General features: G+C 40.3%; 1 protein-coding gene across 1 annotated transcript in view; it reads left to right on the forward strand.

Annotated features, from left to right (window-relative positions):
• Positions 1–10104, forward strand: part of SHC3 (SHC (Src homology 2 domain containing) transforming protein 3) — a gene marked incomplete at its 5' end in the record, with an annotated part of 21267 nt that overhangs the window by 8227 nt on the left and 2936 nt on the right. Inside the window, 5 exons of the mRNA XM_010180515.1 lie at positions 3476–3602; positions 5000–5153; positions 6153–6249; positions 7167–7361; positions 9520–9815. Of these exons, the coding sequence (XP_010178817.1) occupies positions 3476–3602; positions 5000–5153; positions 6153–6249; positions 7167–7361; positions 9520–9815 (869 nt within the window). The remainder of the gene's footprint in view (positions 1–3475; positions 3603–4999; positions 5154–6152; positions 6250–7166; positions 7362–9519; positions 9816–10104) is intronic.

A 10104-nucleotide genomic window follows, 5' to 3' on the forward strand; every position in this document is an offset into this window, starting at 1 on the left:
CTCGTAATGCAGAAAGCATCACAAGATCTTAATGCTAGATACAAAGTATTGTATAATGTACCTGAGAATCTGTTTATTATTCATAGATTCATAGAGAAAAAAAGACTAGCTCCAAAAAAAGACTCAAGCACTGCCAACAGGATTTCTGTTGAATTCTGACACTTTAACTCCAAAATGCCAACCCTGCAAACCCTGAGCTGCTAGCTTACTATGGGCACAACTAATTCAGTAGTTTCCAGTATTTTATCACCTTTAAAGATTTTGGATACCTCAACGATCTATTTTATCCATGTGCAGGGATATACAGATTTGAGAGCATTGGCTCATAAATAATGCCTGCATTAAAATACTAGTATGCTGAATATTAGTGAAGCACCTTGAAAACTTAGGGGGCGTGGGAGGTAGGGAGATAGTCCAGTTCTTTCCATCATGCGTCCCCTGTTAAAGACTCTAGCATCAGACCATTGGCTGTATGGTGCAGAGCTACTCTCCACCTGACCTGCTTTAGCTCTAGTTGTACTGAGAGATCTCAGTGGCAATGTAGTGGACTAGCATTGCAGACCAAATGGTTGCACTGTAGGGTTTGGAGGAGTCCTGTGCTCTGTTTTCTGTTTCTATGTGAGTGTATTTAATATAAAAACTATTACATGGACTATGTTCCTTATATCTAAGTTGTATGTGTTTAGCCTTAGCTTCTTGTCACCATTCCTTGTTGAATTAGTCTATCCTAGATTGAGGAGTTATCTAAGTACCCAGCATTGTCTTCCTGTGATGTGTTTAGTTCAAGTAATTTCTCAGTTTTCTTTAGGAAAAGATTGACAGAGTAACTCTGTAGGTGTCCACCTGCAGTGCGTGCCCTCTATCCTTCAAATAATTTCTGTTCCTCCTTATTTCATTTTTCTGCATTGTTTTAAAAAGGTAGATGATGCCTGTTATTGTTTGGAGTAATCTAGTATTAATATCAGCAATCTATAATAGAGGCTGCACCTTCTTATTCTTGCTTGCGTTTGTCCCTGTCATTAGCCATTTTCTCGTAAGCACCTTTTGCTGCAGTGACGGGCTGTTATCTCACATGAAATCCTTTCATGCTGTGATTTTTACAGCTTTCCATGGGAGCTTTCCTCAACTGTGTGTGTGTATCAGTGTTTTGCAGATCAGTGACTTTGTATGTGACCAGTATTAAAATAATTTTTTTTAAAAGGTCTAGTTTACCAAGAGATCTGGGACTGCCCTCTTCCACCACCACTGGCTATTCTGTCAGTGTTTGTGTTGTCTGCAAATTACTTTCCAAGTGAGGTTGAATTTACTTCTGTGTCAAGTGAAAATGTTACTGCTGCTGTTACTGACACTAGCATCAATGCTGTAGTATAGCTTTCATCTGCATATTAAACCCCTTTCTTCCCAAGGCTGTAAAAGCTCTATTCATGCTTTATATTCTGGATCTAGCAAACTAGAGGCTATCTTCCACTGTAGCATTCACAAGAAATCATCTCTGTGAGAGCCAAACCTTCTCATCCTTTTACAAGAAGCACGTCTCCTATGTGCTGAAAGTCTATTCACGTATCCAAGGAAACAGGTTACTCATTATGTTACCTGCCAAAACTGCTTAATGACTCATGCTTCATTTCAGCTCCAGGCAGGTTTAGCAGTGAGCAATGTAGCCTCTTTAAATCTCCACTGGAGTTATAGAGTGCAAAAATTGTAGCTTTGTTTGGCTTAACTGTTTTCGGTCCACATTCATAGAGAGAAGTCTGCACGTTATCTGGGGGCTGATTGTTGACTGCCATTAGCAGTGGTTCAGAGTGGGTAAACAGCAAATATCTTGCTGCTAGCCAGGGATGTCTGCCTCTGTTTTTGAACATATGGACATCCTGTTTTTGGCTGCTGAATCCATTTTCAGCATGCAGCTAAGGACATTTCCCCTGAATCAGGCATTGCCTCAGCACGCTAGTTGGCACAGCAGGTGCAATAAGGTGAGAAGAGAGCATCGCTGGATGTGTTTAACAGGGCAGCACTGTGACTGGTGCCATCTCATGGTGTGTGAGGTGTTGCTGCTGCTGCTGCTGCTGAGGGAGAGAGAGCTTGGTGCCCTGGTCACTCTGTATGTACGTAACTGCAGGTTGCTTGGCCCTTTATTCTGGCCTGTTCAGAAGTCAGTCCAGCAGGTCAGTCTTGGAGAAGTCATTGCTAAACATCCATAGTATCCCTATTATTGGTTTAACTAAAATCACGTCACAGAAATGTCATGAACAATCCATACTTATAGGACATTAGAATCCAAAGCACTTGATTCCACTGAGCTGGACACTGGGCATATACTAAAATGCAGGTTTTCAACTGAAGAATTTATGTTCGGGTTATTAAAGCAGCCAGGGGTGATAGAAATCAGTAACTTAGAACAAGGTCCCATTGTACTGTGGCAGAGCTTGGAAAAGAACCAAAGTATCAAATCCAATCCAGGATCTGGTCAGAAGACCTCATGCTTGTCCAGCACTAAATATGCAAAATGAATTTGCCTGGGATTTTCTGACTATCACTGAGATATTGTTAATTCAGATCTTTAGCTTCCAGCTCTTAATACCCATCTACATTCCTGAAGCATTAGACTAAATCTTCATGAGTTCTCGTGTTTATGTTGTCACAAGCGATGATACATGCAAGCCACTCTCTGATTTAAAACTGGGATGGGTTTGGCTTCTCAGACACCTGATAAAGGCTTCTCGATATCCCATAGGAAAAAAGCTTGTGTTGCCAGCCTTCCTCTGTACTGCCTCTGTCACAGTAGGTTCAGAGAGGTGGCACATGCGGCAGTGCCGGGCTTAACTGGGGTCCTGGCTCTGTGCTCCCCACTGATCTCACACTTTTCTAGGAGTGTCTTCATAAAGACAAGCAGGAAAAGGTAACAGCCTCTCTATTACCAGAATCAGAGCAGGGCCTGGGATCTAGAAAGTATCTAGGAAGTATCCTAGTTAGTGCTCCTCCCTCAGCCTGTAATTTGGGAAATTCTGGAAACTCAAAGGAAATGAACAGCTTGCAAACTTGAGGTAATTAGACATAAAACTGAAGTGGTGATAAAACTGAGGAAAGCAAAGAAAGCTTTTATGTTGTTGTTGTTACCATATACTAATATTTTTATAATTTCATCTTAGAGCCCAGAATTCTCATATAATCTGTTGCATTCACGTAATAACAAGTAAAATTTTATGAAATTTCCTGTCTCTATCAACTTGTCAAGATTGTGGAACCAATTTGTGGTCTTGCCTGTTGCAGTTACACACCAGAGCCATTTTATTTAACCTCTAAAAGGGCCACATTGCCTGAAATTCACTGTGCGAGATTTGAGGCTTATTGAAATGTGCACACCATGAATAGGGTAACTGTGCCTGACTTGCAGGTGTTTTTTCATAGGTCAGTGCATCCTACCATAACATAAACAATGATTTGCATGTGCATGTGTCAAATCTTTTTAATTTAGCTTGTCATATACTGGAATGCTGTGATGGCCTGGCCCAGGATGTCATCAGCACCATAGGGCAAGCATTTGAGCTTCGATTTAAGCAATACTTGCGATGCCCCTCTAAGATACTGACCTTTCATGATAGGTAAGTACAACTGCAGAAGACTGCTAAAGGATCTTTTTTAGCTTTGTATTTACTTAATAAATTGTGCTGTGGACAAAGTTGCTGTAAATGGACAGGATTTAAATACTTTAAGAAGAGATTTCTGCTGAATTATCAAAGCAAGGTTAGCATAATCAGTATGAAAGGAGCACAGTCATTCTAACAGTGAACTTATTGAAATGATCATACGTCTTCCATTGTAGTTAGTAGGCACAGTTGGATAGCCAAGAATGGATGTTATTTGTAGCTTTTCGTCGTTGTTGTTACTGTCACAGCAGTTCTGTCAATTTAGATGAAGTAAGCTAGATTTGCTGGGCTTCCGAAATGACTACTGATGTTTCACTATTTCTGATATTAGCCAGGGTGGGCTTTTTAGGAGTGTGATGTATTGTACAGAAGCTTTGACTGCATTGTTCTCTGGAGGATACAAAATCTGTCTGCATATATATATTTAGGAGGCTGGGATATAGTGTTCTTTTCTCTTTGGTGAGATGTATTTTTAATGTGGATTGCTATATGCTTGCTAATATCAGTATAAATCTCAGTGGGCTGATACCCTCTGTAATCTCTTATATCAGAGTAAAATGAGTGTATGGTGAACATAAAATCATAGAATCATAGAATGATTTAGGTTAGAAGGGACCTTAAAGATCATCTCCTTCTAAGCCCCCTGCCATGGGCAGGGATGCCTCTCACTAGACCAGGTTGCCCAAAGCCCTGTCCAACCTGGCCTTGAACACTTCCAGGGAGGGGGCATCCACAACTTCCTGGGCAACCTGTGCCAGTGTCTCACCACCCTTACAGTAAAGAATTTCTTCCTAATGTCTAGTCTAAATCTACCCTCTTCCAACTTAAAACCATTCACCCTTGTTCTGTCGCTACCTGCCCTTGTAAAAAGTCCTTCCCCAGCTTTCACAATCTGCAAGCATTCTGTACTCACTTTAGACTTGTGTAAATGACTGTAAAACCTTGACTAAAACTTCTGATCTCTTGATTTTGTGAAGTTTTTCCAGATTAATATTGGTAATAGAGCAGCCCTAATTAAAGTGTTAGGGCTTAGTCAATCAATTAAGCAATAATATTACAAATGCTACTGTAAGGTTAAATAAAATTGTTAAAGCAGTTTATAGTGGTCCTTAATGCTAAGTAAAAACATCCTTTACTCAGCATAAAGAATTTCATCCATTGTAAAGGAGGTTTAGATCAAATTTGTCTAAACAGAGTTCTGGTGCATGATCCATCATTGCTTCCTGACTTACAGTGGTATCTGAATTGTCAAAATAATGCTCAGTAGTGATCCCGTGACCCGCAGTCTTAACACACTGCAAGTATCTGCAAGGGCTTTGTAAGCGAGGGCAAAATAAAGCATTCTCTTACAGGATGCAGAGTTTTGATGAGCCATGGATGGAGGAAGACAACGAAGCAACAGAACACCCCTATTACAACAACATCCCAAATAAAATGCCACCCCCTGGCGGCTTCATTGATGCCAGGCTCAAAGCAAGTCTTCCCACTGCAGCAGATACAGCTCAGGTCAGTGCAATTGCATCTCTGCCCTCCTGCTGATGAATCCAAAGTTTTTTTTAAAATGTGTATTTAAAGATGAATACATTGGGACTATTTATAGCTCACAGCCCTTCACATGTGATCAGTTTCCTTTTGAATAGGCATTGAAGATCTAGGAGGCAACAAATTAGGCAAGTTCAGAGCAAACAAAAAGAGGTGAACTCCTTGTGGTATTAGATTACACAGGTTCAAGGAAGAGAAATCCACTGAGGGTTGCTACATTTGTAGAGACCATGTCTGCTTTGGACAGTATCAAACTAACTGGGACAGGCACATTAACTGGGAAAGGTTTGATGCAGAACTATTCAAACAATCTTTTGCAGTCTTTACTAACAGGTCATTGCGTTGATAACTCAGCAGTGACCAGTATTCAGCCAGATTCCTAGGTAGGTTTTCCACCTCATGTTGAACTGAGGTCAGCTTGGATATTTCTCCCAGCATTGCTGTTGGAAGTTTGACTTCAATATCAACATAGCTGCCTAAGAGGAGTTTTTGGATCCAGCACAACTCTGCTAAAATTCAGAGGAGCCTTGTCTGTAGACAACATCCTCCCTTCAGTACCCAAGTGCATCCCCTGGTACCAACACAGGTCTTTCAGATCATGCTTTGGAGGGTGCTGGGGGTGTTTTCTGGTCCCAGGTGTGTGTTTCTGCAGAATGCTTTTCCCAGGCATGGTTTGTCATGTCTCACTATGTGAAGACAAAGGTGCTGGAGGAGATGATGCACCATTTGAGATTGTAGGGGTTAATAAAAGCAGGAAGCAGGGAAGTTTACATAAAGGCCACCAGTAATATCTTGCTCCTACACAAATACATTTCTGAGATATATATTCTGACACCATGATGAATTGGAAATGAAGAGTGGGAGTACAAAGAATACAGCCAAGGAAATTGTCAGAGCCACTCATAATATATCTGAGCATTTTAAACGTAATTGAAAATTTCTTTGCACATATGTCCATTCTAGTCTGCAGCAGGTGTGGGAGGAGAGCAAACCTATTACCAGAGTCGTCACTTAGGAGACACATTCAGCAAAGACTGGCATCATGGGCCTGTTAAGCAAGGTGAGTTTTGCTTGTTTTAGCTGTCATACTGCAGAAGGCCTTGGCTGGGCAAAGCATGCTACAGTCTGATGCCTCAGCTCTTTGTTGAGCACTGCAAACTGCACTTTATTGAGAGATTCCCTTTGCCTGAATTTTAGTACTGATATCAGTGAAAAGCACTTGGTAATTATCTCTGGATAAATTATTAAATGCACACCTTCATAAAATCTTATCTCTTGCAGAGCAGTTCATAAATAGAGTCACCCCAAACCTTCATCTATCTACCTTGTAATGTCTTAAAGCGCCATGGTATTTAGAGACAGGCTGCATGGTCTGTTCTGAAAATCTGACCCACTAGGATATGCAAGGTGGAGTTTCCCAAGGAAGAGCCTAAAGTCAGAAGCTTTTTTTAAAATGTGGAACAATGCATATGTTTGCACATGGTCTCTGGTCCATGAATAACAAATAATGCATAATGTTCTTTTTGTTGTTGTCTATGAATTCTAAGCAAATCACAACATATGTGTGAAATTTCACCCCTTCTACATTTATGTGGCAAATAAACTGCATTTCTGGGGACACTTTATCTTCAAATGCCAGAATAAGTTACCTGTTGTTAATCTGCAGGGATTTATGGAATTTATTCCATTTCTCCTCTCATGACTCCCCAGCTGAATATCAGTTTTGAAACTGACAGTCTTTATTTACAAAATTTTCATTTTCTCCTGAATAGTAACATGCCCCAAGACCTCATTGCAATATAGTTCTGAATCCATTCCTCAACATTTTTTTCTACTAGACCCTGCAGTTACTGACTTTACAGCTCACATTCCAGGGCATTTTAAAACTGTGGTGGTGGGGTGTGATCTTGTGTGGTCATTATAACAACACTGTTTTGTCAAGTGCAAAAAAAGAAAAAAAAGTCTTGAATTTTCTAGGATTTCTGGATATTTGCAGTATGCCGGAAGGGAAATCACAATTAACCCCAACAGCAGAGATGCCAACATACGTAAACACCCAGCATATAAATATAGAAGCTCTACTGGCACTTCAGGCAGATGCTGAAAACACCTTCACTGGAACAGCAGATGATACCAAAGAGAGCAGCCCAGGAAAGGATCTGTTTGACATGAGTGAGTTCCCTTCCTACTTATTCCCTTTCTAACAAGTGACACAATATGCTTATGCATTAGTTCTGTATAAGAATAATTTTAAAATTTTCCAAGTTTTAGTATTCCTGGTGGAGTTGTGAATTTTAGAATTCATGGTGGTTTCATATCTGACTGAGTTAAAATAAGAGTGGCTGAAGATCTGAAGCTAGTTCGTATTGTATCCGAGTTAAGCTGATTTGCGGTCTATGTTGTTCTTAACATCACAGGCAATAATGTCAGAAGGAAAATAAGTAAGGATGCTTGTCATGCAGGAAAGTACAGGTGTGAATGGCTGGAGAATTAGCTCCAGCCTGTCCTGTGAATATGTTGCTAGGAACTCAATGCATAATACAAAAAGTTTGTGCAACAAGGAACCTGGGAGAGAAATCAAAAGGCTGTGTTATCCCTTGCTCTGGATAAGCCTACTATCCTATCTAGCTATCTGTTCCAACTTTGAAGTCAGCTTATCTGAAATCAGAATCATAGCAAAAGCCATAAAGCAATGGTTTAAGCATCAGTCATAATTTGATGGTAGTGCTACTGGTACACATTGTTTTCAGCCTTGAAGAGACACTTAATTGAGAATATGGGGAGAGCAGTTCGAGGCACCGAAAATTTTATTTGTTTTCTGCTCTTTCTACCTCCAATCACTTGCTGACACATGATTTATTTAATTCAGTTCATATAATTAAAAGGCAGTGGGTGCCTTTGTGCTATTTGCAAAAAAACTTATCTACATTTCTGTTATCTCATTGTACATAAAACAGTCTTCTTGACATGTGTTTTTTTGCTGAAATATAGCTCTATTTCCACTGCTAGGGAGATTTTGGATTGAAAGAAAGGGGGTGGAGAGCAAGTTGAGGGAGTATCTACCTGTGAATATAGATCTGAAATGAGAATATTCTGCTGTCTGAAGTCAGGGATATTAACTTTGATTTCTAACATGCTGTGCCTTTAAAACATGCACATGGTTACCTCTATTTTATACACATTCTTTTTCTAAATATAAGGAAAACTAATTTCTTGTCTTCCAGCCTTCATTAATCTTTATTAACTATTGGGTCATCGGGGAAAAGTAGTATTAGAAAATGTGTCTTCTAGCCCTAAGTTAGCAGTTTGTCAAGCTAAACATGTGTTGGGCTTTACTTAGGTTGCAAGGTAGTGAAGACATATATAAGCTGGTTTTAAGTGCTAGCTGAGGTGTTAACAAGCTGTGATAGCGCAGTAGTCAGCCTATTTCTCTGAGCTGAATCAACCTCTCTGTGGCCCCATGCAAACATGGCTATGTGCTCCTCGCATCTGAACAGGTTATGTAGAGCTGGTGAGTTGCTGCTCTGCACTAGTTGGCTAGATGAAGGTCTTGCAAGGGAAAATAGGTCAGCACAGCATATAATGAAGCACGCACTGACCTATTTACTATTTCTGTAAGACTGCTGGGATCTGTAATGATACATGTTTACATTCCACTCTACAGAAAGTAACACTGAGCTCATGATTTAGCTGAGGTTTAAAAGATGCTTCCTCAAGGTTGATTTCAGTTGGGTAAATCACAGTAGAGGAGATGGCCTGTGTCTGTGTTGCAAAGTCCTCTTTCTTGGTGGAGACTACTGGTAGGCTGAGTGGTATGGACAACCGATTCCTTCTAGACATACCCTTGGGCTGGAGACCAGGAATGGACAATTTTCAAATTAATATATCGCTTGAAGATAAACCAGATATGAGTGTGATGATATTGGGTACCCATATGATGCAACTTATTTGAAATTAAACTGTCTGATGTACTTGGCAAGATAAAAGGAGAGCTGTGCTTAATACCATGACATATAAATATAACTGTTGACAATAGCCATTACTGAAATAAAAAACTATCTTTCAAAGGCTCCTGCCAAGGTTCATTCTGATTTTTGTCAGCATCGTTCTGTGCATAGCACACATTTTTAACATGTTGTACTCCTTGGTCTTAATATAATCCATAAATCAGTAAGCCTAGCAGTACATCTTCCCTCATTTTTTTTCATAAAGATGAAGGGAAGTGGCTGTGACACAAAATAAATTCTGGTAAGGAGGATTGGGATATCACCATTTTGTAACATTATTTACCTCTGAATGATCTTGCCCTTGTTTCTGTTGCCACAACAAGAACCATTTGAAGATGCCCTCAAGAACCATACAACTGAGGCTGCATTGAGTAAATCCACCTCCCCTGGATGCACCAGTCCTCTTTTATCCAGAGCAGCTGACTGGACTGTAGCCAAAGAGCTGAGTGCAGAGCCATGGTATCAAGGAGAGATGAGCAGGAAAGAAGCAGAACAGTTGTTAAAGAAATGCGGAGATTTCCTTGTGAGGAAGAGTACCACAAATCCTGGCTCCTATGTGCTGACAGGCATGCACAATGGACAAGCCAAGCATCTTCTTTTGGTGGACCCAGAAGGAACGGTAAGTGCTGACTCCTCAGTAATACAGGAAGTTTCTGACTCTACATGTTTTCTCTTAATGTGTTTAATCTTCTTTACAGCTTATTCACAACTGCTCATAAATACAGCCTCATATCTCTAATATGCCATCATATCTTAATAATCTTGCTGTTGCGTAGCAAAAGATTCACTGCATGATTTCTGCACATTGCAGGGGGCTCAGGCACCTGGTTCCCCAGCAAGTTCAAGCTTTGGCCACTGCGTACAGTCTTAGTCAAAAAGTGCAGCTAAGCCACTTCTTCACCTTCCTG

This window comes from Mesitornis unicolor, unplaced genomic scaffold (assembly GCF_000695765.1).
Source record: "Mesitornis unicolor isolate BGI_N332 unplaced genomic scaffold, ASM69576v1 scaffold10190, whole genome shotgun sequence".
In the NCBI taxonomy this organism is placed as follows: Eukaryota; Metazoa; Chordata; class Aves; order Mesitornithiformes; family Mesitornithidae; genus Mesitornis; species Mesitornis unicolor.